The sequence below is a fragment of the Pseudophryne corroboree genome, chromosome 11, assembly GCF_028390025.1.
Source record: "Pseudophryne corroboree isolate aPseCor3 chromosome 11, aPseCor3.hap2, whole genome shotgun sequence".
NCBI lineage: Eukaryota > Metazoa > Chordata > Amphibia > Anura > Myobatrachidae > Pseudophryne > Pseudophryne corroboree.
In genome coordinates, this window is record NC_086454.1 from 204,886,166 (window position 1) to 204,914,091 (window position 27,926).

The 27,926-nt window shown below is 47.4% G+C and overlaps 1 protein-coding gene across 4 annotated transcripts in view; it reads left to right on the plus strand.

The window, feature by feature from the left end:
• Positions 1–27,926, plus strand: part of VRK3 (VRK serine/threonine kinase 3) — a 751,237-nt gene that overhangs the window by 482,945 nt on the left and 240,366 nt on the right. For all 4 annotated transcript variants that reach the window (XM_063945241.1, XM_063945242.1, XM_063945243.1 and 1 more), the window contains one exon: positions 19,442–19,531. In XM_063945241.1, coding sequence (XP_063801311.1) covers positions 19,442–19,531 — 90 coding nt within the window. The remainder of the gene's footprint in view (positions 1–19,441; positions 19,532–27,926) is intronic.

Consider the following 27,926-nt stretch of genomic DNA (forward strand, 5'->3'; position numbering starts at 1 on the left):
CACTAGTTGCTATATGTCATGCTTGACATATCGTGCTGCGGCTCCCTCACCTCCCCCAGCGGCGCTGTATACTCCCGTGCCCTGGTTTCCGGGTACTTACAGCGGAGGCTCTCCAGTTTCATCAGACACATACCACTGCTGCTCTTCTGGATCGCGCGGCCGCACATCTAGGGAGGAGGTAAGAGGGTCCTGCAGGAGGGAACCGCCGAAATTGCGATCCAGACGTGGTCTCCGGAGACAGACCACGCCGCTGGCGTGGACACTGTGGCCGTGCAGGGACCCCACTACATCCACCAGGGCAAGGAGCACAGGTCGGATTTACTAAAATCCGTTTCACATAGGCTCCATAGTACCCTGTGGTAAAGTCCAGTAGAGGGGATAAGGCGCTGACCTGTAGTCCCAGGTGCCATCTACAGCAGATGTTCCCGCTTTGGAGCTGAATATCTCTCTCTCCCTCACTCCCTGTCAGCGTTTGGGCGCCATTACACAGAGCTGCGCTGATTCTGGGACTGCTGGGAACTGTCTCCTCTGTAAAGCCGCCTGCCTCATCAGCGCTGTGCTTTTACAGGACACTTAAGTATTCTACATGTCGTTTAGACAGTGTTAGTTAAGAACAAGTGCATAACTATATGAATATTTAGTACAAGTATTCTGTGATATACAGCCAGTATTTACTGTGCATTGTTATATCTGTATACATACATGGCTCTATGTAGTATTACCAGTGCAGTTTTATTGTTGTATGTAATAATTTCTCTTACGTGCTAGAGGATACTGGGGTCCACATTAGTACCATGGGGTATAGACGAGTCCACATGGGCACTTAAAGAATTTGATAGTGTGGGCTGGCTCCTCCCTCTATGCCCCTCCTACCAGAGGAGCCGGTCACGCTTATGGAAGAGCTTTTTACATTTCTTTTCTTTTTTGTTATTTTCAGTCAGGGCTGTTTAGGCAACAGCCTGACTGCTTCGTGGGATTTAGGGGGGAGAACGGCCCAACTTCCTAGAGAGTTAAAGGTCCTGTTTCTCATGCTGGCAGGACAATGAGCTCCTGAGGGAGCTATTCGCAAGCCACACCATGGTGCAGCGTACCCTCCCACAGCAACGCCGCCACCCCCTAATAGAGCCTGAAGTAAGAAGAGTGGTGAGTACATCACCGGCGCCCCGGTAAGCAGGTCGTCGGCGGGAATGGCGGCACTCGGGTAGGAGTGCAGCTCTCAGCAAGCTGCGCTCCGGGGTGATTCAGATGGACACATGCCAGCTGTGAGGGGCGACCTGAATCTCCTAGATTATCCACACTGGCTCACACACAGCGCTAACAGTGTCCATGCATCTAGTCAGCGCTGTAAAACGATTCCTCAGGGCTAGTATAATCTCTGAAGTGCGGGAAGCCGTGCGCCATTTTAGGGGGAGAGGCTTCCCACTGAGCGGTTCCAGCGGCTCTTCGGCGCCATTTCCTCTGCAGCTCTGGGTGACACAGCACGGCTGAAAGCGCGCAGCTCCTCTGACAAGACCCTACGCTCCACTGTGGTACCAGGGGGTCTTAGTGAAGGATGGGGGAGCAGTTTGGGTATTTTTACACTCTACTATATAATATATATATATTAGTTTTACTACTGCTGATATGTACGCTGTGTGGCTGGCTCCAAGCTCTGTGTCTCTCTGAGACTTTGCCTACATATACTGTGTTCCCCATTGAGGTGTGGGTGTGTATGGGGGTGTCCCTTACCATGTCTAGGGACTGCATTTCTTGCACAGCTGAATGTCTATTATCTCCTGGGGACTCACTGCCCTGTACTCAGGATAGTGTGCTGAACCCCCGTGGTTAGCTTCAATTAAAAAGATGATTTCAAATATTTTCACAAAGCTGTCAAATAATTAAAAGGAAACACAATTCTTGAGGCAGTCTATGGATGACCTGATGCATAGAGATTCAGCTCCCATACCTGCATCCCAAACTCCTGCCATTTGCCCACTAAAACGTACCCTTGCCCAAATCATGCATGGTGACACTGATCCTGATACGTCAGATCATGAGGAGGGTGAGATAGATGCGAGTGGGGGTGATGCCATCCTGTCACAGGGAATTCAGGCCCTCATTGAGGCTGTCAGAACCGTGTTACACATCCCTGACAAGTCTGTGGAGGGATCTTACTTCAATACAATGAAAAACTCCTCTGCTACTTTCCCTGCTTCAAAGGAATTAAATGTCCTCTTTGAAGAAGCATGAGTAAACCCTGATAAGAAGTTTCAAATCCCTAAGAGAATGATTTCTTCCTTTCCTTTTCCTGCAGAGGATAGGAAGAAGTGGGAAAATCTGTATCCAGGTTATCCCGTAAGGTAGTCTTACCGGTTCCTGGGGCGGCGTCTTTGAAAGACGCAGCTGACCGCAAAATTGAGACCACTCTCAAATCTTTGTACACTTCGGCTGGGGTGGCTCAGAGACCCACTGTTGCTTGTGCATGGCTCACTTAGGCTATTACCAAGTGGTCAGGTATTCTAATTGATGATTCATATTCCTTACCAAGGGATGATGTTCTTTTACTCCTACAGTATATCCAAGATTCTGGTAACTTTATGGTTAAAGCCATTAAGGAAATTGGTCTACTCAACGCACGCACCACTGCCTTGGCATTATCTGCACGCAGGGGCCTGTGTCTGCGCCAGTGGACGGCGGATGCAGATTCCAGATAGAGCGTGGAAGGCCTGCCGTTCACAAGTGAGGCTCTATTTGGTGGTGAACTGGGATACGTGGATATCCAAAGCTATGGCGGGTAAGTCTACGTTCCTTCCTTCCGCAGCAACACCAGCTAGGAAAATGTGCTCGGCCCCAACTCTGCAGTCCTTTCGTACAGTTTAAAGGCAAATCCAAGGGTTCTGCTACCACCTTCGAAGGGAATAGAGGTAGATCCGGAAAACTCACAACTGCTGGTTCTCAGGATCAGGCCTCCGGGTCTGCTTCCTCCAAACCCTCAGCATGACGGTGGCGCACACTGCCTTGAAGACAGACAGGTGGGAGCCCGGTTGATTTATTTCAGTCACATATGGGCAGCTTCCTGTCAAGATCCCTGGGTAAAAGATCTTCTAACCCAGGGATACCGACTGGAATATCAGGAACTCCCATCTCCCAGATTCTTCAAATCAGGCTTACCAGCTTCTCCAGAAACAAGTTTGATCTTACAAGCAGCAATTCAAAAACTGGTACAGACTCCAGTCATTGTTCCAGTTCCTCTTCACCTACACAACAAGGGTTATTAGTCCAACCTATTTGTAGTACCGAAACCAGACTGTTCGGTAAGGCCCATTTTTAATCTCAAGTCACTGAACCCATAGTTACGGGTGTTCAAATTCAAGATGGAGTCTCTGAGAGCTGTGATCTCAGGTCTGGAGGAAGGGGAGTTCCTGGTGTCTCTGGACATCAAGGATGCGTACCTTCATGTTCCAATCTGGCCGCCTCAACAGGCTTATCTACGGTTTGCATTACAGGACTGTCACTACCAGTTCCAGGCCCTGCCAGTTGGCCTCTCTACGGCACCGAGGGTGTTCACCAAGGTAATGGAAGAAATGTTTCTCCTCCGGTACATCCGATTTCACCTCCGGTACATCTTTGCATTTGCCTCCTAGGAAAGATGGTGGCCTCTTGCGTGGCACTACAGTACGGAAGGTTTCACGCAAGGCCCTTCCAGCTGGATCTGTAGGACAAGTGGTCCAGATCGCATCTTCACATGCACCAGAGGATACGTCTGTCGCCAGAGTCTCACTTTAGTGGTGGCTTCAGTCATCTCACCTGACCGAAGGCCGGAGGTACGGGATTCAAAAATGGATTCTGCTAACTACCGACGCAAGCCTCAGAGGTTGGGGAGCAGTTACCCAGGGGGAACAGTTCCAAGAAAAATGGTCAAGTCAGGAGGCCATTCTTCTGATCAACATTCTGGAACTAAGGGCCATATACAACGCCCTTCTTCAGGCGTCACATCTTCTTCAAGATCAAGCCATTCAGGTTCAGTCGGACAACATGACTGCTGTGACGTACATAAATCGACAAGGTGGAATGAAGAGCAGGGCTGCGATGTCAGACGTACCAAAATGTCTCCTCTGGGCAGAAAGACACGCGGTGGCGTTGTCGGCAATCTTCATTCCGGGAGTAGACAACTGGGAAGCAGACTTCCTCAGCAGGCACGACCTCCACCCAGGAGAGTGGGGCCTTCACCCACAGGTGTTCAAGTCCTTAACACGTCGCTGGGGAATTTCCGCAGATAGACCTGATGGCCTCTCGTCTCAACAAGAAGCTAAATCGCTATTGTTCCAGGTCGAGGGACCCACAAGCAGTGGCGGTGGACGCTCTGGTGACTCCATGGCTTTTCCAGATGGTTTACGTGTTCCCACCTCTGTTACTGATACCAAGAATTCTCAAAAGAATAAAAAGGGAAAAGGTTCATGCAATTGTCACTGCTCCTTTACAGGAGGTTGATGTTAAGTTTCTTACATGGAAGATTGTTACACTGTTGGCCTTGGCTTCTGCAAGGCGTGTGTCAGAAATGGGGACGTTGTCTCACAAAAGCCCCTATTTGTTTTTTCATGAAGATAGAGCTGAACTCAGAACTCGTCAGCAATTTCTTCCTAAGGTGGTGTCTGTGTTTCATATCAACCTATTGTGGTTCCGGTGTTTATGGACACCTCTGCTACCTCTGAATCCCTGGATGTGGTGAGGGCTTTGAGGATCTACGTGACGAGGACGGCTCGTCACTGAAAATCTGACATGCTGTTTGTTCTCTATGATCTCAAGAAAATGAGGTGTCCAGCTTCAAAGCAGTCTATTGCTCATTGGATTATGCTTACTATCCAGCAGGCTTATTCATCGGCAGGATTGCCGGTTCCGGAAGTTCTGGCCCGCTCTACTAGGTCGGTGGGTTCTTCCTGGGCGGCTGCCCGGGGTGTCTCAGCTTTACAGCTCTGCCGAGCAACGACTTGGTCAGGTTCGAACACGTTTGCTAAGTTTTACAAGTTCGATACTTTGGCCTCTGGGGACCTTCAGTTTGGTCAATCAGTTCTGCAGGAACCTCAGCACTCTCCCACCCAGTTTGGGAGCTTTGGAACATCCCCATAGTACTAATGTGGATCCCAGTATCCTCTAGGACGTAAGAGAAAATAGGATTTTAATTACCTACCGGTAAATCCTTTTCTCGTAGTCCGTAGAGGATACTGGGCACCCGCCCGGTGCTTCGTTTTTGCACTGTTACTTGGTAACGTATTGTTGTTGGTTCAGCCGTTGCTGTTCCTATTCAAGTTGGGTTAGCTTGGCTTTCCTCTTGTTTGTGTGTGCTGGTTCGAATCTCACCACTGTTCAGTTAAATCCTTCTCTCGAAGTATGTCCGTCTCCTCGTGCACAGTTTCTAGACTGAGTCTGGTAGGAGGGGCATAGATGGAGGAGCCAGCCCACACTATTCATTTCTTAAAGTGCCCATGGCTCCTAGTGGACCCGTCTATACCCCATGGTACTTATGTGGACCCCAGTATCCTCTACGGCAGAGATTTTCAACCTTTTACAACTCGCGGTACACTGAACAAGATCTAAATATTGCCAAGGCACGCTCAAATAGAATGGTGATGCATAGTGCAGTTGTGTGTCCTAGGATGTCATGTCGCAGCTTTTCTATAGGTAATTCCTGAGCCACATCTGAGAAAGCCAGAGGAGCCCAATACTGCCCGGGCCCAAAATTAGACCTGGTTCTGCAACCACTAAACCCACCAGTGTTGATCGTCCCAGGGCCTCAGATGCAGCAAAACACTGACGGCCTGGCTCTGCTTCTATGGCGGCACACTTGGAGACTGCTCAGGGCACACTAGTGTGCCACGGCACAGTGGTTGAAAAACACTGTTCTACGGACTACAAGAAAAGGATTTACCGGTAGGTAATTAAAATCCTATTTTCTGCATTGTACATGGGAATGTGTGTGCCAATAGCTGCTGTGTGGTTTCCATTCAGTGTATTTTACACATATTGCTATCCCTATATTCTGTACCCTGAGAGGGGCTAAGTGCGTCAGGGTCATATATATATATATATATATATATATATATATATATATATATATATATATATATATATATATATATATATATATATATATATATATATATATATATATATATATATATATATGCACACACAGTCACTGTGGTCCCTAGGGAGGTCATAGCACACTCCCAAATGCTGAAAGAACCAGGCAGCACTCTGGGGACTGGTACAACAATAATGAAAGTTTTAGTGAAAAATCACATGAATAAATGGCATAGCTTTGCCGACGTTTCAGCACCTCGCAGGGCGCTTTTTTCAAGGCTGTATGCTGTGAAAAGAACAAAAAAAATATATAGATAGATAGATTGTGTTTCACAGGATATACTATTTGGTATTTTTCTCTGTGTATTTTCAGTCACCCTATACCACTTAAATACTCTGTGTCCTGGGTTTCCAGTTACCTTACACAGTACTGTTTGTCTGGCTATTTTGTACTACTACGCACTAAGGCTACGTTTCCAAGTAATGTCTGCTACACAGGGCGGGAATTCTGTGGACGCTCCTGCCTCATGCTGTGCTGACGCCACAGTTTTACCTGAGGAAAATATTTCAGCTGAGTGTCCAAGTACTGGGTGTTCTGCACCCCCTAGTCAGCCTGCAGCACCGGTGGCACACCAAAACCCACCTTGGGCTGTTTTCTCTAATATTCTGACTACGCTGGTAACAAGACTTACGCCCACTGTGGGACCTCTTGTGCCTGTACAGCCGCATATTGTCCTTGTAGTTAATCCGCCATGGGCGGATACTCTGTCAACCCTGTTACAACAATTAAATCAGTCCTTGGTTAAACAAACACCTAACACTCGCCCTCCTAGGACCAAAGGGTCATCTAAGCGGGCAATTTCTTCCTCACAATCCACTCATGGTCCGGATACTTCATCCGATGAATATGGGGAATATACTGATCCATCAGACACTGATGCAGCTGCTTCTGATAAGGAATCTATAACACAGGTTTATGTACCTGACCTAGTGGAGGCTCATCACACTGATCCTTCAGATTGATGACCCTCCAGATACGTCTAAGAAACCTGATAAGTTCAAACGTCAGAAGGTTACTAAATTAGTTTTACCACATTCTGAACATTTAGTTGACATACGTCAGGAATCCTGGGAGTCTCCAGGAAAGGAATTTTCCCTATCTAAATAGATGCTAGCTCGGTATCCCCTCGCTGCAGAGTTAAGTAAAAATTGGGAAATACCACCTCGCATATCGCACGTCTTGTGGTGTCTTCTACTCTGCCTGTCACTACCGTCACCTCTCTGAACCAACGGATAAGCGTGTGGAGGGTTGTTTGAAGTCTATTTACACTCTTGCAGGTGTTGTACGTAGACCTACTATAGCAGCTTCTTGGGCTGCAAAAGCTATTGAAGCCTGGGTTCAAGATGTTGAGGCGGAGCTACATCTATATTTTTCTGATAATGCCAGACAGTGTCTTTCATATATTACCACAGCCTCTCATTACATTCAGGAGGCGGCTTCTGATGCCGGCGTGCTGGCGGCCAAAGCGTCTACTACATCCATTCTGGCTCGCCGGATTCTGTGGTTGTGGTCCTGGTCTGTGGATCTGGACTCCAAAAAGACCTTGTAGGTTATCTCTTTTAAGGGGAAGATCTGAACAAGATTGTTGCTGACTTATCGTCTGCGAAAACTGCATGTCTGCCGAGTACTAATCCTTCGGCTCCGAATGCTAAGAGTACCACCTTTCGTTCCTTTCGACCTCCAAGTAAAGCAAAGGGACAGGCGTACCCAAAACAGACTCGCACTGCCAAAACCTCTAATTCCAAACCTTAACGTTCCTGGGCTGCCCGCCAGCTTGCTTCCAAACCAGACAAGCCTGCTGCATGACGGGGCGGGCCTCCCCCTTGGGGACCCCAGGGTGGGAGGCCGACTTTTGCGGTTCACCCAGGTATGGTTGAAGACCACTTCAGACTCCTGGGTGAGGGAAGTCGTCGTGGATACGCCATCTCTTTCAAGACACGTCCCCCTCGCCAGTTTTGCTCGACGAACATCCTTTCGGATCCGTTAAAGCTAAAACTCTACATTTGGTGGTACAACCCCTCCTGGACACAGGAGTGATGGTGCCTCTGGCTCAGAGAGGCAGGGGTACTACTCAACGCTGTTCCTAGTTCCGAAACCGAATGGATCCTCCCGTCCCATTCTCAACCTCAAGTCTTTGAACAAATTTGTGAAGGTATCTAAATTCCGTATGGAAACTCTTCGCTCTATTGTTCTGGCCTTGGAACCCAAGGACTATATGGTATCCCTGGACATACAGGATGCTTACCTACATATACCTATTGCCATGTCGCATCAGCAATATCTGCGGTTTGCTATTGGCAACCTACATTATCAATTCCAAGCCTTGCCTTTTGGACTGACCACGGCACCGCGAATCTTCACCAAGGTCATGGCGGTCATGATGGCCCTTCTCCGCCTTCAGGGTATCAGGATTCTGCTGCATCTGGACGACTTGTTGATCCTGGCAAACTCCCCAGAGGTTCTACTCCGTCATCTGGAACTGACGGTCCAATTCCTGCAAGCCCACGGGTAGCTCATCAACTGGAAGATATCACCCCTGGTCCCTGCTCAGAGCATGGTGCACCTGGGGGCATTACTGGACACACACAACCAACGGTTGTTCTTGCCTCCGGAGAAGTTCCTGAAACTTCAGGACAAGATAAGATGCTTCCTATCTCGCCTACATGTGTCGATATAATCGGCGATGCAACTACTAGGCATCATGGTGTCGGCTTTCAACATGGTAGAGTACGCTCAATTTCATTCTCTCTCTCTGCAGCAGTTAATCCTTTTCAAGTGGGACTGCCTGTCTCACCAGATCAGGTCTCACATGATTTCCTTGACTCTGGAAGTTCGTCTGTCACTGAGCTGGTGGCTCCAGGAGCAACGTTTGAGCAGGGGTTGTCCCTTCTGGATCTCCAACTGGTTCCTCCTAACAATGGATGCCAGTCTGCGGGGTTGGGGCATGGTGTTGGAGCAACACTCTCTTTAGGGTCGGTTGACCAGGGAGGAATCTCTCCTTCCGATAAACATTCTGGAGTTGCGGGCAGTGTTCAATGCTCTGAAACTGGCCCTGCCTCTGGTACAGAACATGCCTGTTCAAGTACAGTCGCCATACATAAATCATCAAGGCGGTACTCGAAGCCACATGGCAATGATGGAAGTGTCAAAGATTCTGGGCGGAACGCCATCTGCCAGCCATATCGGCAGTGTTCATTCCGGGGTGTCCTCAACTGGGAAGCGGACTTCCTCAGTCGTCAGGTCATACACACCGAAGAGTGGAGCCTTCATCCGGAAGTCTTTCAACTCCTAGTGGACAAGTGGGGCCTACCAGATGTAGACCTAATGGCGTCTCGACACAATCACAAGGTTCTGGTCTTCGGAGCAAGGACAAGGGATCCTCAAGCAGCGTTCGTGGACGCGCTGGCAATTCCATGGAACTTTCGGCTGCCGTATGTGTTCCCTCCGGTGTCACTCCTGCCCAGGGTAATAAGGAAGTTCAAGCAAGAGGAAGAATTACTACTTCTAATCACTCCAGCGTGGCCCAGACGGCATTGGTTCTCAGACCTGCAGGGTCTCTCAATAGAGTGTCCTCTTCTACTTCCGCAACCTAGACCTCCTCGTTCAGGGCCCTTGTGTCTACCAGAATCTGGCCCGACTGGCTTTGACGGCGTGGCTCTTGAAGCTTCAGTTCTGAGGGCCAAAGGATTTTCTGAGGCGGTCATTCGCACTATGTTGAAAGCCCGTTAACTGGCTTCGGCTCGGATTTATTATAGGGTCTGGAATTCTTACTTCACCTGGTGTACGGCTAAGAATTATGATGCATACAAGTTCAGTACTGCCAAACTTTTGTCTTTTCTGCAACAGGGCCTGGACTTAGGCCTTCGGCTGGCCTCCCTCAAGGTTCATATTTCAGACTTGTCAGTTTGGTTTCAGCGAAAAATTGTGTCTCTGCCTGATGTTCATACTCACTCAGAGTGTTTTACAGATTCAGCCTCCCTATGCCCCTCCTGTGGCTACTTGGGATTTGTCGGTTGTTCTGGATGCCCTACAAGAGTCTCCGTTGGAAACTCTTGAGTCTGTGGACCTTAAGTGGCTTACACTTAAGGTCTTATTTTTGCTGGCTATTGCCTCTGCTAGAAGGTTTTCAGACTTGGGTGCCTTATCCTGTCGGTCACCCTTTCTGATTTTTCACCGTGACCGTGCAGTTCTTAGAACTCGCCCTGGTTATCTGCCTAAGGTGGTGTCGTCTTTCCACCTTAACCAAGAGATTGTGGTTCCGGCCTTTTATCTCTCCTGGTTTGTCCTCCAAAGAACGGTCTTTGGATGTGGTACGGGCTCTCCATATATATGTGAAGAGAACCGCCTCTCTTAGGAGATCTGATTCACTCTTTGTCCTTTTTAGTTTTCACAAACGTGGCTGGCCTGCGAATAAGCAGACCTTGGCCAGATTGATTAGAATGGTAATTGCACAAGCTTATGTACAGGCTGGACTTCCAGCTCCTGCTACTATCAGGGCACATTCTACTCTGTCTGCTGGACCTTCTCGGGCGGCCCGCCGTGCGCGTCCCTAGAACAATTGTGCAAGGCGGCTACATGGTCCTCAGTGAACACGTTTATTAGGTTCTATGCCTTTGATACTTCCGCCTCCCAGGATGCTTCCTTTGGACGCCGGGTTCTTGTGCCTGCTGAAGTGCGTCCCCTCCCATGAGGAACTGCTTTTGGACATCCACAATGTTTTTCCCTATGGAATACCAGTGTACCCCGCAGCAGAAAAGGAGATTTATGGTAAGACTTACCATTGTTAAAGCTCTTTCTGCGAGGTACACTGGGTTCCACAGGGCGCCCATCCTGACGCACTTAGCTTCTTTGGGTTTGTATGGCATTAGCCGCTGGTACCTTCTCCTGTCGTGAGAATGTGTTTATCTGTGGCTACTAACTACTGTCATCTTTTTTACCTGCTACTGCATTGGACTAGTTAACAAAACTGAGCTCCAGTGCCTGGAGGCGGTGCAGTGCATCCTGGGAAAAGTCAAAGCTTTAGCCTGTTGGTGCCTCGGATCAAGATCCAACTCTACACCCCCGATGTTATTCCCTGTGTAATCCAGTGTACCTCGCAGAAAGATATTTAACAATGGCAAGTCTTACCATAAATCTCCTTTTACGATGCTTCAATAAAACATTTGGAAAAAATAATGTAATCAGCACAGTCTCCTTGTGCGTCCTAGTCGCATTGCATTGTGACTGAGACACATTTTTGGCAAAAAAAAAACCTCCCGATGTTAGCAGAAGTTGCACGGGATCTGGCAGCTCACTCACGCCAGGCATGGTTTATTTTCGAACAGACACCTGACGCTTGAATATTCTCACATGTCCTGGCGTGGTAAGAGGGGCTTTTTGGCGTGAATGCAGCAAAGATGTTTTATGGTTTTGCTACCTGTTTACTACACAGTAATGTGATGTTACAACTGTCACAAAAATGAGTACTCTGATACCATAAGATTCATATTGATTCACAATAATTTGGAGGCAAACAGAAGTAATTGAAAAAAAATAAAGTAAACCAGTGTGCAGTATAATGCATTTGTTATGCACACCAGTGCCTGCAGGAATGTACTGGTGTTTGAACTGTTATGCACACCAGTGCCTGCAGGAATGTACTGGTGTCTGAACAGAGAGGGATGCAAAACAAATGAACTCACAGACAGACTGGGAAATATGACATAACGTACACAGAAGGTGATAGGGTAACAAAACCAACACAGAGTGAACAGAGAAGCCCAGAGGCTAAGAAACTGGGTGTCTCCCTAGTATTAGAAATGCTCAGATGGAAAAAGCAAGATGTTGTGTTTTAATACGTAGAGAACCCGAAATGCTGTTGCTAAGGGCAACAGCAAAACCCTAAAGGGTTACCAACGGGTGTGGCAGTAAACTCCTTGGTCAGAGATGGAATAATAGACACAAGGAAAGTCTCCACAATCCTAATTCTCACTTGCAGGGCCCAGGTTCAGCTTACTGCCACTAAACTGACACATGAATGCCCTGCACAGTGAGAGAGGATTATGCAGGCAGGTCTGAAAGTACAGCCACAAACCTGCTGGGTTCACAGAATAGCAAAAGAACCTCAGCAGGCTAAACGACTGACTCCAGTCTTACTGCTAGGTCTGGATTGGCAGAGTGTAGTACCAAATCCCCAGGCCTATTTGCAGTAAGCAACAACAAATACAAAGCTACACAGTACTGGCTAACTTTCAGGAACTGACTAACCAACAAAGATTCAGCAGCATCTGCTTAACCTGAGAAGGGGCCTTATAAAGCAGGTGCTGTCCACGCCCCCCTCAGACCTCACAGACTGTGAGCACAAAAACCAGCACCGGATCCCCTGCCTGTAACCACTGCACAGCAAAAGACCCGAACCGGAGTATCAGCTGCACTCAGGTTACTCCGCTAGCACTTGTCTCCCGGTTGCCATGACGACGTGGCAGCACAGGGCAGGAGACCCTAACAGTACCCCCCCTCTGACGAGGGGTCAAAGAACCCCTACCACCGGGTTTATCGGGGAACTGCGAGAAGAAAGAGCGTATCAGTCTGGGGGCATGAAGATCACAACTGCGCACCCACGACCGCTCCTCCGGGCCATACCCCTTCCAGTGCACCAAAAATGACAGCCGACCCCGAACCATCTTGGAGTCAAGAATCCTTTCAACAACAAACTCCCTCTGGCCACGTATCAGAAGAGGGGAAGGTCTTCCTCTGGAAGAAGGATTACTAATCGCCCGTTTTAAAAGGGAACAATGAAATGTTTTTTTGATACCCAAAGAACGGGGCAGATCTAACTGAAATGCCACCGGATTGATAACCCTGGTGATCTTATAAGGGCCGATGAACCGGGGGCCTAACTTATGAGATGGCTGTCTCAACTTCAAATTCTTGGTAGACAACCAGACGAAGTCTCCTAATTTGAAGCTGCAGGGTCTTTTCCGCTTATCAAAAACCCTTTTGGTCACTAATGACACAGACACAAGGGCTTTCTTCACTTTCCTCCAAATACCTCTAAGGACCGAAACGACAGAGGAACCACCAGGCGTGGAGTCCAGGGGGTCAAAAGAATTGGCCTTAGGATGATGCCCATACACACAAAGGAAGGGAGAGATCCCTGTAGCAGAGTGAGCCGCGTTGTTATAGGCAAACTCCGCCATTGACAGATGAGCAACCCAGTCAGTCTGACACTTGGAGACATAACACCTGAGGAACTGCTCCAAGGACTGGTTCACCCTTTCAGTCTGCCCATTAGACTGCGGATGGTAGCCTGACGACAAGCTGACAGAAATCTGGAGATCGGAACAAAATGCCCTCCAGAATTTGGCCACAAACTGGGATCCGCGGTCAGAGACCACATCAAGTGGCAACCCGTGGAGACGCACAACATGCAGCATAAATAATTCAGACAGGCGTCTGGCCGATGGCAGCCCAACCAGTGGAACGAAGTGCGCCATCTTCGAAAACCTGTCAACGACAACCCAGATGGCTGTCATCCCCGAGGATTTGGGCAAGTACACGACAAAATACATTGAAATGTGGGTCCATGGCTTAGATGGAATAGAGAGTGGATGTAATGGGCCAACAGGAACCCCTCTAGGAGTCTTATTTCGGGCACAGATGTCACATGCCCGAACCCACTGATCCACATCCTTAGCCACCGAGGGCCACCACACCGCCCTAGATAGCAACTCCCGAGTTCTGGCAATACCCGGGTGACCTGCCGACTTCTTGGCATGGAATTCCAGGAACACTCGCTGTCTTAACCTAGGAGGCACAAACAAAAGACCTACCGGAAGGTCTGGAGGAGCCTGCTCCTGTGCTCTAAGGACTAATGATAAGAGGTCCTGGGTAATGCCCACTTTAATACATGATGGGGACACAATGGGCAACGGCTCCTCGGTGGTCTCCTGGATTGGAGCAAAACTCCGCGAGAGCGCATCAGCCTTGATGTTTTTTGACCCAGGGCGATATGTTATCAAAAAATTAAAGCGAGCAAAAAACAAAGCCCATCGTGCCTGCCTGGCATTGAGACGCTTCGCTGACTCTAAATATGCCAAATTCTTATGGTCGGTGAGAATGGAGACCACAAACTTAGCCCCCTCAAGCCAGTGTCTCCACTCCTCGAGTGCATCCTTAATAGCCAACAATTCCCGGTTACCCACGTCATAATTCATCTCGGCAGGCGAAAATTTACGGGAAAAGTAAGCACAGGGATGAAGGCGATTATCAGACACTCCCATCTGAGAGAGCACTGCCCCAATACCCATCTCAGAGGCATCCACCTCCACCACAAAAGGATGCTCTGGATCTGGGTGTCGCAGCACCTTGGCCGAGACAAATGCCCTTTTGAGACGGGCAAAAGCCGCTTTGGCCTCACGAGACCAGTGAGCAACATCCGCCCCTTTCTTAGTGAGTGCCACCAAGGGCGCCACTATAGACGAAAATCCAGCGATAAATCGTCTATAAAAATTTGCAAAGCCCAGGAAACGCTGAAGCGCCTTCAAACTAGTGGGCTGCACCCAATCCAGGACTGTCTGTACCTTGGAACCCTCCATTTGGAAACCTTCTGGGGAGATAATATATCCTAGAAATGCGATTTGCTGAACTTCAAATTCGCACTTCTCCAGCTTCGCCCCAAGCCGGTGGTCTCTGAGTTTCTGGAGGACTAAGCGTACATGCTTCCGATGTTCCTCCAGGGAATGGGAGAAGATTAGGATGTCATCTAAGTATACAACTAAGAATCTATCCAAATATTCCCTGAGCACATCATTCATGAAATCCTGGAAGACTGCCGGGGCATTACAGAGCCCAAAAGGCATCACCAAATATTCATAATGCCCTGAGTGGGTATTAAAGGCAGTCTTCCATTCATCCCCCTCTCTTATTCGGATTAGATTGTACGCACCGCGTAGGTCAATCTTAGAAAAAATGGTGGCAGTACGAAGCTGGTCAAACAAGACCGAAATGAGAGGCAGTGGGTATGAGTTTTTAATCGTGATACGGTTCAATTCCCTGAAGTCGATGCAGGGTCGCAATGAACCGTCCTTTTTACCCACGAAGAAGAACCCCGACCCAACTGGAGACTGTGAAGGTCTGATAAATCCTTTAGCCAAGTTCTCCTGAATGTACTCTGCCATAGCCTGAGTCTCAGGACGTGACAGGGAGTACAACCTGCTCTTGGGAAGCTTAGCATTTGGCAACAAATCAATGGCACAGTCATAGGGGCGATGGGGAGGTAGTACCTCTGCAACTTTTTTGGAGAACACGTCCGCAAAATCTGCATAACACCCTGGCAATCCTGGCAAACTTAGCTGCGAGAGCCTGACTGGAAGGCTCAAGCAACTCCTGAAACAATCAGTACCCCAACTAAGAATCTCCCCAGAGACCCAGTCAAATTGAGGATTGTGGGCCCTTAACCAGGGTAACCCCAACACCAATGGGGCAAAAGTACAGACAGTCACATAAAAGGACAATTTTTCAGAGTGTGTGGCTCCAATAAACAAAGAAATCTGGCTAGTGCAAGAGGTAATTTTACCCTGGGATAATGGTTCCCCGTTTAACCCACAAATCTCAATTTCCGACGCCAAGGGTACTAAGGGAACAGAGTGTTTCAGGGCGAATTGGCGGTCCATAAAAACCCCGTCGGCCCCACTGTCCACAAAGGCCTCAGTCTTGACAGTTTGACCGAGGATCTTCAAGGTCACCGGAATGATAAAAGTCTTCTTGGGAAATTCTGACTTCTGGCCTGACAGGATATTTCCCATCACCCTCAGGCCCTGAAGTTTTCCGGCTTTTCTGGGCATGATACTACCACATGACCCTTATTCCCACAGTACAAACACAACCCCTGCTGTCTCCTCCGCGTCTTCTCACGCGAGGAGAGGCGGGTAGCCCCAATCTGCATAGGCTCCTCGGAAAATTCCTCAGAGTCTGAGGTTCCCTTGGGAAAGAAGGAAACCTCGGTCTCCCTTTCAAGCCTACGCTCTCTCAGCCGTCTATCCACCCGGATGGATAACTGCATGAGCTGATCCAAGCTATCAGGCAAGGGATATTGTACCAGTTGGTCTTTTATCTGGTTAGAAAGACCTCTTCGGTACTGGTGTCTCAGGGCTGGGTCATTCCACTGGGTATCATGGGCCAACCTCCGAAACTCCGTACAGTAAACCTCAACTGGCCTTCGCCCTTGCTTAAGGATCGAAATCTGAGCCTCGGCTGAGGCCGTCTTGTCAGGGTCATCATACAACATGCCCAGTGCCGTAAAAAAAGCATCAACACTTTTAAGCGACGGACAGTCAGGCTGCAACCCAAATGCCCAGACCTGTGGGTCTCCTTGTAGCAAGGAAATCACTATGCCCACCCGCTGAATCTCTGACCCAGAAGACTGAGGCCTAAGCTGGAAATATAACTTGCAGCTCTCCTTGAAACAAAAGAACTGCGAGCGATCTCCAGAAAAACGATCCGGAAGATTTACTTTCGGCTCCTTAACCCCTGAAGGTGCTGCTGCTGCAGGAGCTCCGCCAGCGGCCTGGGAGGTGTGCATTTTAATGGACAAATCATTAAATTGACGAGTCAGGACCTGCACCTGATCGACCACCTGTTGCAACGTATTTTGAGGGGTATGCTCCATATTCCCACAAAATTTCAACAGGAGTATTGGGCTGCTGAATATGTTATGCACACCAGTGCCTGCAGGAATGTACTGGTGTCTGAACAGAGAGGGATGCAAAACAAATGAACTCACAGACAGACTGGGAAATATGACATAACGTACACAGAAGGTGATAGGGTAACAAAACCAACACAGAGTGAACAGAGAAGCCCAGAGGCTAAGAAACTGGGTGTCTCCCTAGTATTAGAAATGCTCAGATGGAAAAAGCAAGATGTTGTGTTTTAATACGTAGAGAACCCGAAATGCTGTTGCTAAGGGCAACAGCAAAACCCTAAAGGGTTACCAACGGGTGTGGCAGTAAACTCCTTGGTCAGAGATGGAATAATAGACACAAGGAAAGTCTCCACAATCCTAATTCTCACTTGCAGGGCCCAGGTTCAGCTTACTGCCACTAAACTGACACATGAATGCCCTGCACAGTGAGAGAGGATTATGCAGGCAGGTCTGAAAGTACAGCCACAAACCTGCTGGGTTCACAGAATAGCAAAAGAACCTCAGCAGGCTAAACGACTGACTCCAGTCTTACTGCTAGGTCTGGATTGGCAGAGTGTAGTACCAAATCCCCAGGCCTATTTGCAGTAAGCAACAACAAATACAAAGCTACACAGTACTGGCTAACTTTCAGGAACTGACTAACCAACAAAGATTCAGCAGCATCTGCTTAACCTGAGAAGGGGCCTTATAAAGCAGGTGCTGTCCACGCCCCCCTCAGACCTCACAGACTGTGAGCACAAAAACCAGCACTGGATCCCCTGCCTGTAACCACTGCACAGCAAAAGACCCGAACCGGAGTATCAGCTGCACTCAGGTTACTCCGCTAGCACTTGTCTCCCGGTTGCCATGACGACGTGGCAGCACAGGGCAGGAGACCCTAACAGCATTGGACAGGGTTTCCCAAACTTTGTCCTCAAGACGCCATAACAGACCAAATTTTAATGATATCCATGCTTGTGCACAAATGGTATAATCAAATATATTGAAAACCTCATTAAATCATGTGCTTAATCATGGATATCCTTAAAACCTGAACTGTAAACTGGGTATATACAGGAGCGACAGGCATTATTCGTTCTGACAGGTGTGGTATCATAGATCTGCAATGTCTAGGTCAGAGATGGCTAACCTTGACACTCCAGCTGTTGTTGAACTACACACCCCAGCATGCCCTGCTACAGTTTTGCTATTTGGCCATTCTAAAACTGATGCAGGGCATGCTGGGATGTGTAGTTCAACAGCTGGAGTGTCAAGGTTAGCCATCACTGGTCTAGGTAGACAATCATTAGGTCGACAACATATAGTTAACATGCATGAAGTAGACAGGGTATAAAGGTTGACAATAATAATAATAATAATAATAATTATTACAGGTTGAGTATACCATATCCAAATATTCCGAAATACGGAATATTCCGAAATACGGACTTTTTTGAGTGAGAATGAGATAGTGAAACCTTTGTTTTTTGATGGCTCAATGTACACAAACTTTGTTTAATACACAAAGTTATTAAAAATATTGTATTAAATGACCTTCAGGCTGTGTGTATAAGGTGTATATGAAACATAAATGAATTGTGTGAATGTAGACACACTTTGTTTAATGCACAAAGTTATAAAAAATATTGTCTATAATTACCTTCAGGCTGTGTGTATAAGGTGTATATGTAACATAAATACATTCTGTGCTTAGCCTTAGGTCCCATCACCATGATATCTCATTATGGCATGCAATTATTCCAAAATACGGAAAAATCCGATATCCAAAATACCTCTGGTCCCAAGCATTTTGGATATGGGATACTCAACCTGTATTATATTTATACAGCTCTCTTTCTCCAGTAGGACTCAAGGTGCTTCACAGATACATAGCATAATATAGTACAGAAAATAATGAAGTACAGAACAGCTTTTCATAAAATACAGAAGCATGTAGATACTAAAGGGACATTATGGAAATGCTTGAGTAAACAGGAAAGTCTTGAGTCTACTTTTGAAGGATTCTATAGTTGGGGCCTCTCGCACTGTGCGGGGAAGTGAGTTCCATAGAGTTGAAGCTGAGTGACTAAAAGCTCGACCCCCAGATGAATTTCGTGAGATTCTAGGTACTGCTAAAAGTCCTTCATCTATAGATCGCAGTAATCGAGTGGGACAGTATGGCATGACAATGCTCGACGCAAAAATGGTCGATTACAAGGTTTTTAGGCCAAATCGTGTGTATTCCATGTTATATGACCACCATCAGTACAAACGTATACCTCTGCGGGCTCACTTTACTCCCCACGCTTTGAGCAAAAAAGATGTCCACGTGGATAGCAGATCAAGCATATATCGTGAAACCGTGAAAAACACCAAACACGTGTACATCATTGTCATGTCGATTTTTGGTATCTGTTGACTTTAAGAACAGTCGACCTTTCGTCCGTCGACCTTTTGTACCTGTCATCCTAATGCATATCAGTCATATGGTGTTGACCTTGTAGATCTATCATCTGGATAGCAGCTTAACTCAGGATAAATAAACATTCAATTTGGGCTTCTTAGAAAGTACCTACAATATAGATACAGATAAAGCTGCAGAAAATTAGCTTTTATATGTATATATCACCACAAGTAAATGTTATGTTTCTTTGCAGATTGATGCACTTGAATATATCCATGAAAACGAGTATGTCCATGGTGACATTACAGCAGACAATATATTTGTAAATCCTGATGTTTTGGAGGTAAGACATGCCACCACCATGTTATGTTTATAAAAGTGAAGTTGGCAGAAAACAATGCTCAGTTTATAATATTGTTAATGCCTTAGTCAGACAGTTGATAGAAAAGATTAACTAAAGGTTGAATGAACTGTATGTTATGCAAGAGTAATACAGCATACAGTGGAAGATACAAAAACATAACGTGTCTTATCAATTCAAAATAGTAATTTAATGTATTCTGTATTATCGGACGAAGCTCATCTCCCTTAAAAAATGTATGTATACATAAAATGAAAATTGATAAGGATTCAAAAGTAAAAATTAAGTATAAATAAAATCACATTAGTTATTAAACAGTTCACCTAATACCCCTTTTACACTCGCAGAAAAATCCCGGGATATTGCACGTGAACGCGCATCATCCCGGGATTTTTGTGAGTGTGAATTGGTACAGGGACAATTTCCCGGGACGAGCATCCCGGGATTTCAACCCAGGTCTCGACCTGGGTTGAATCCGGGACCGTCCCGGGAAGCTGTGCGGTGTGAACGGGTACAACGGGTCAAGGCGACATGGCACCTGTTCTCTGCATAGGAGGAGGCAGTGCTTGGAGAAGATTATCTCCAAGCACCGCCTCCGGTAACATCAGCGGTGACGTCACCGACCCGACAATATGCCGGGTCGGGCCGCGAAAAGGGTCATTCCCGGGAATGTGTCCCGGCAAATATACCGGGACACATTCCAGGGAATGACAAGAAGCTGCGAATGTAAAAGGGGTATAACTTGAATTGTTAAGGGGGGTACTCACGGAGAGATCCATGCTTAAAATCTAAGCAATCTGACTAGATTGCTTAGATTTTAAGCATAGATCACTCGTGTGTAGCCCCCTCAGCGAAAGCAATGCGCAGTCCCGCGCATCGCTTTCGCTGGTGCTAGATTGGCCTGCCGTGCCAAGAATTTCACTTATATTGAATAGAGCAAATCAAAATTCACCCTAAATACGTCAAAAAGTTACTTTTCTTCAACCTGTCGGGAATTCTGACAGGAATTGAATATACCCGCAAGTGAGATACATATCCCTAAAAATAATATTTTGCAACATCATAGGCGGGAGGTCATACTTACGAGACTGCAGTAAGGCTGCAGGAGAATATGGGAAGAAAAGGCCTCTTCCAGTTATAGTTGTAGATACCCTACAATATACATAAACAAGAATGCATGCTTGTAGACGACATCAGGAAAACCGATGCCTCCCAAGTATCCTCTGCTGTATCAATTTACGACGATTAATCCTAGGTTTCTTTCCGTGCCACAGTAAGTGCAAAAACAATCGGTAACATTTAGATAGATCAACACAAGACCTTTTTTTCTTTTTTTAAGTTTTTATTGACCAGTTTCAGCAACAAATCAAAAGTACATGTCCAAGATATAAACATATGTAAAGACAGAGTATAAGAACAAAATGAAGAATAGAACACAACATCTGACAAGACCAGACATAAATGTGCAAAGGCAAATACATTTAACAGGATGCAGTGGTAGTAAATACACAATAATATAGACAAGATTAGACATAAATGTGCAAAGGCAAATACATTTAACAGGATGCAGTGGTAGTAAATACACAATAATATAGATGGTGTTCACAGTTTGTGTAATGAACAAACATTCCCCAACCAGGTTCAAAATGGAGCACCTGAATCAAGCACTTCCACATTGTACCAAGTTGTAGACTGGAAACATTTCCGTAAGGCCTCTTTAATCAAGGGTGACAATGTACAGACATGACATATGAAAGCCATATATCAAAATATTGCCCTGTTAATTTCTCCTTCTGGAGTGTATTATTCATCCAGTCCATAGAGAACAGATATGAGATTCGAGGATACAAGCATACAAATAATTGAAGCGCTGCGTAGTCAGAATATCTATTTTTATGAATTTATTGTCACATACAAACAATTATACATACAACAAACAAATGTACACACGGCCGGTGCTAAAATTAATAAAAAGAACCAAGTAACCTCGGTCTCAATTCATAATACACAATCCTAAGCTTTTAGTATCCAATACCATACAATTATCTCATTTCCAAACGATGTTCATAGAACAATCAATAGATAATTAATAAAACACAGAAATATATATTAGCAATTGATTAGTATAAGTCCTTAATACTACTAATGAAATATTGATGAAATAGATCAGCCATTGATTAGTAAGAGTCTTTAGTGAATAGTTTAGTAATCAGCAACTATTTTCAATCAAAACTCAGTCCACAGCTGTTAGTAAGGTTTTAACATGCAAAACTGGTTGATTTAATCACGGCTCCATCCACAGCTGTTAGTATAATTTTACATGCATAGCTAGATGTTTAGTTGTTAAGATAGCCAGTGGTGTCCATACTAAAAATTGCAATATATATTGTGATCACAATCAATATTTCTCCTATGTCCTGAAGTTGTTATGCATAAAAAGCACCCATAACTGTGCATACCGCCATTTAGCATCAGGAGAAATTCACTCTATTCCGGGCATTACCGCCTCTGTCGGCTTACTGTTTAGTTGTCTCCCCCGTGCACCTGCAGCTGGTGCTGGTTAAGCTTCCTTCTCGGGGTTCCGCCGCACCAGAGGTCCGCTCGTTAAATGTCCCGTTTGAGTGTATAGGTACCGGATCCGTGTAGCAGATAACTCAACGCGTTTCCCCGCCTTTAGAATCGGCGGCTTCCTCAGGAGTAATAATTTTTTGTGCCTAGAAAAAGGCACGTATGCTGAAACGCGTTGGAGACCCGCCACACACTCTAACACAGACCATTTTTCCATTACCATCGCATTGCAGATCCCCCTCTCAGGCCGGAGAGGGAGAGTGCATGAATCGAGACACTTCGTCCGCTCACGTGACCAAGCACGTGACGCGGGCAACCAGGAAGCAGACGGGACCCGCGAACAGGAGCGCCTGCTATCGGACCAGGGACCGGAGCTGCAGACAGACAACACGGAGGCAGTGCGGGACGAGGGACGGGACTGTGGTAACCGGCGGCAGGCACATCCACCTGCCCCCGGCGGTAAGTGACATCCACACAGCCGTACACCCGCCACCTCCACCTGAGCACACAGGAAGAGTCTGACAGGCGGGACGCCGCAACTGTCACGCTCATCCCACACCAGCCTAACGGAGAACACTCAGAGTCACATAGGCAGACCACACCTATGGTAAAGGCGACCCTTACTAGGGTACACCTGACATTGAATCCAGCCGGGATCTACTCTGTACAGGGTATACCATTGGGAGGGTATACAAATAAAAGGTAGTCTGTCAAGACACACCTGATAGTGGCATTTAGACATTCAGAGGTACATAGGCAGACCACACCTATGGTAAAGGCGACCCTTACCAGGGTACACCTGACATTGAATCCAGCCGGGATCTACTCTGCACAGGGTATACCATTGGGAGGGTATACAAATAAAGGGTAGTCTGTTAAGACACACCTGATAGTGGCATCTAGACCAATTGACTACTTACATCCGGGCATAAGTGCACCACTCAGAAGGGTATAGCCATAGAGGATACCTTATATGACAAACCTGAAGAGTCTTGTACACAAACCCTAACAATAAATAAATACATTTCACTACGTCTCACCTCATTTTCTCTAACGTCCTAAGTGGATGCTGGGGACTCCGTCAGGACCATGGGGAATAGCGGCTCCGCAGGAGACAGGGCACAAAAATAAAGCTTTAGGATTACGTGGTGTGTACTGGCTCCTCCCCCTATGACCCTCCTCCAAGCCTCAGTTAGGTTTTTGTGCCCGTCCGAGCAGGGTGCAATCTAGGTGGCTCTCCTAAAGAGCTGCTTAGAAAAAGTATTTAGGTTTTTTATTTTCAGTGAGTCCTGCTGGCAACAGGCTCACTGCATCGAGGGACTTAGGGGAGAGAATTTCAACTCACTTGCGTGCAGGATGGATTGGATTCTTAGGCTACTGGACACCATTAGCTCCAGAGGGAGTCGGAACACAGGTCTCACCCTGGGGTTCGTCCCGGAGCCGCGCCGCCGACCCCCCTTACAGATGCTGAAGATTGAAGGTCCGGAAACAGGCGGCAGAAGGCTCTTCAGTCTTCATGAAGGTAGCGCACAGCACTGCAGCTGTGCGCCATTGTTGTCACACACTTCACACCAAGCGGTCACGGAGGGTGCAGGGCGCTGCTGGGGGCGCCCTGGGCAGCAATATTTAATACCTTTATGGCAAAAGAATACATCACATATAGCCATTGAGGCTATATGTATGTATTTAACCCATGCCAGATATCTAAAACTCCGGGAGAAAAGCCCGCCGAAATAGGGGGCGGGGCTTATTCTCCTCAGCACACAGCGCCATTTTCCTGCTCAGCTCCGCTGTGAGGAAGGCTCCCAGGACTCTCCCCTGCACTGCACTACAGAAACAGGGTAAAACAGAGAGGGGGGGCATTTTTTGGCGATATTTTGATATATTTAAGCTGCTATAAGGAACAACTCTTATATAAGGTTGTTCCCATATATATTATAGCGCTTGGGTGTGTGCTGGCAAACTCTCCCTCTGTCTCCCCAAAGGGCTAGTGGGGTCCTGTCTTCGATAAGAGCATTCCCTGTGTGTCTGCTGTGTGTCGGTACGTGTGTGTCGACATGTATGAGGACGATGTTGGTGTGGAGGCAGAGCAATTGCCGATAATGGTGATGTCACCCCCCAGGGAGTCGACACCGGAATGGATGGCTTTGTTTATGGAATTACGTGATAATGTCAGCACATTACAAAAATCAGTTGACGACATGAGACGGCCGGCAAACCAGTTAGTACCTGCCTAGGCGTCTCAGACACCGTCAGGGGCTGTAAAGCGCCCTTTACCTCAGTCGGTCGACACAGACACAGACACTGAATCTAGTGTCGACGGTGATGAAACAAACGTATTTTCAAGTAGGGCCACACGTTATATGATCACGGCAATGAAGGAGGCTTTGCATATTTCTGATACTGCAAGTACCACAAAAAGGGGTATTATGTGGGGGGTGAAAAAACTACCTGTAGTTTTTCCTGAATCAGAGGAATTAAATGATGTATGTGATGAAGCGTGGGTTAACCCAGATAGAAAAGTGCTAATTTCAAAAAAGTTATTAGCATTATACCCTTTCCCGCCAGAGGTTAGGGCGCGCTGGGAAACACCCCCTAGGGTGGATAAGGCGCTCACACGCTTATCAAAACAAGTGGCGTTACCGTCTCCTGATACGGCCGCCCTCAGGGATCCAGCTGATAGGAGACTGGAAACTACCCTAAAAAGTATATACACACATACTGGTGTTATACTGCGACCAGCCATCGCCTCAGCCTGGATGTGCAGTGCTGGGGTCGTCTGGTTGGATTCCCTGACTGAAAATATTGATACCCTGGATAGGGACAGTATTTTATTGACTATAGAGCAATTAAAGGATGCTTTACTTTATATGCGAGATGCTCAGAGAGATATTTGCACTCTGGCATCGAGAGTAAATGCGATGTCCATATCTGCCAGAAGGAGTTTATGGACGCGACAGTGGTCAGGTGATGCGGATTCCAAACGACATATGGAAGTATTGCCGTATAAAGGGGAGGAATTATTTGGCGTCGGTCTATCGGATCTGGTGGCCACGGCAACTGCCGGAAAATCCACCTTTTTACCTCAGACCCCCTCCCAACAGAAAAAGACACCGTCTTTTCAGCCGCAGTCCTTTCGGTCCTATAAGAACAAGCGGACAAAAGGACAGTCATATCTGCCTCGGGGCAGAGGAAGGGGTAAGAGAGGGCAGCAAGCAGACCCTGCCCAGGAACAGAAGCCCTCTCAGGGTTCTGCAAAGCCCTCAGCATGACGCTGGGGCCTTACAAGCGGACTCAGGAGCGGTGGGGGGTCGACTCAAGAATTTCAGCGCACAGTGGGCTTGCTCACAGGTGGACCCCTGGATCCTGCAGGTAGTATCTCAGGGTTACAGGTTGGAATTCGAGAAGTCTCCCCCTCGCAGGTTCCTAAAGTCTGCTTTGCCAACGTCTCCCTCAGACAGGGCGACGGTATTGGAAGCCATTCACAAGCTGTTTTCTCAGCAGGTGATAGTCAAGGTACCCCTCCTACAACAGGGAAAGGGGTATTACTCCACGCTATTTGTGGTACCGAAGCCGGACGGCTCGGTAAGACCTATAATAAATCTGAAATCTTTGAACCTGTACATTCAAAAATTCAAGTTCAAGATGGAGTCACTCAGAGCAGTGATAGCGAATCTTGAAGAAGGGGACTTTATGGTGTCCCTGGACATAAAGGATGCTTACCTGCATGTCCCAATTTGCCCTTCACATCAAGGGTACCTCAGGTTCGTGGTGCAAAACTGTCATTATCAGTTTCAGACGCTGCCGTTTGGATTGTCCACGGCACCTCGGGTCTTTACCAAGGTAATGGCCGAAATGATGATTCTTCTGCGAAGAAGAGGCGTATTAATTATCCCTTACTTGGACGATCTCCTGATAAGGGCAAGGTCCAGAGAACAGCTGGAGGACGGAGTAGCACTAACCCGACTAGTGCTGCAACAACACGGGTGGATTCTGAATTTTCCAAAATCTCAGTTGACCCCGACGACACGTCTGCTGTTCCTGGGAATGATTCTGGACACGGTTCAGAAAAAGGTGTTTCTTCCGGAGGAGAAAGCCAGGGAGTTATCCGAACTTGTCAGGAACCTCCTAAAACCAGGGAAAGTGTCTGTGCATCAATGCACAAGAGTCCTGGGAAAGATGGTGGCTTCTTACGAAGCGATTCCATTCGGCAGATTCCACGCACAAACTTTTCAGTGGGATCTGCTGGACAAATGGTCCGGATCACATCTGCAGATGCATCAGCGGATAACCTTATCGCCACGGACAAGGGTGTCTCTTCTGTGGTGGTTGCAGAGTGCTCATCTGTTAGAGGGCCGCAGATTCGGCATACAGGACTGGGTCCTGGTGACCACGGATGCCAGTCTGAGAGGCTGGGGAGCGGTCACACAGGGAAGAAACTTCCAGGGAGTATGGTCAAGCCTGGAGATGTTTCTTCACATAAATATACTGGAGCTAAGAGCGATTTACAATGCTCTAAGTCTGGCAAAACCCCTGCTTCAGGGTCAGCCGGTGTTGATCCAGTCGGACAACATCACGGCAGTCGCCCACGTAAACAGACAGGGCGGCACAAGAAGCAGGACAGCAATGGCAGAAGCTGCAAGGATTCTTCGCTGGGCGGAAGATCATGTGATAGCACTGTCAGCAGTATTCATTCCGGGAGTGGACAACTGGGAAGCAGACTTCCTCAGCAGACACGATCTACACCCGGGAGAGTGGGGACTTCATCCAGAAGTCTTCCACATGATTGTGAACCGTTGGGAAAAACCAATGGTGGATATGATGGCGTCCCGCCTCAACAAAAAACTGGACAGGTATTGCGCCAGGTCAAGAGACCCTCAGACAATAGCTGTGGACGCTCTGGTAACACCGTGGGTGTTCCAGTCAGTGTATGTGTTCCCTCCTCTGCCTCTCATACCAAAAGTACTGAGAATTATACGGCAAAAGGGAGTAAGAACGATACTAGTGGCTCCGGATTGGCCAAGAAGAACTTGGTACCCGGAACTTCAAGAGATGCTCACGGAGGATCCGTGGCCTCTACCTCTAAGACGGGACCTGCTTCAGCAGGGACCGTGTCTATTCCAAGACTTACCGCGGCTGCGTTTGACGGCATGGCGGTTGAACGCCGAATTCTAAGGGAAAAAGGCATTCCGGAAGAGGTCATTCCTACACTGGTAAAAGCCAGGAAGAAGGTGACTGCACAACATTATCACCGCATTTGGAGAAAATATGTTGCGTGGTGTGAGGCCAGGAAGGCCCCCACGGAGGAATTTCAACTGGGTCGATTCCTACATTTCCTGCAAACAGGATTGTCTATGGGCCTCAAATTGGGGTCCATTAAGGTTCAAATTTCGGCCCTGTCGATTTTCTTCCAGAAAGAATTGGCTTCAGTTCCTGAAGTCCAGACTTTTGTAAAAGGAGTACTACATATACAGCCCCCGGTTGTGCCCCCAGTGGCACCGTGGGATCTTAATGTAGTCTTGGATTTTCTCAAATCCCATTGGTTTGAGCCGCTCAAATCGGTGGAGTTGAAGTATCTTACATGGAAAGTAACCATGCTACTGGCCCTGGCTTCAGCCAGGAGAGTATCAGAATTGGCGGCTTTATCATATAAGAGCCCATATCTGATTTTCCATACGGACAGGGCAGAACTGCGGACGCGTCCTCATTTTCTGCCTAAGGTGGTGTCAGCGTTTCACCTGAACCAGCCTATTGTGGTGCCTGCGGCTACTAACGATTTGGAGGATTCCAAGTTGTTGGACGTGGTCCG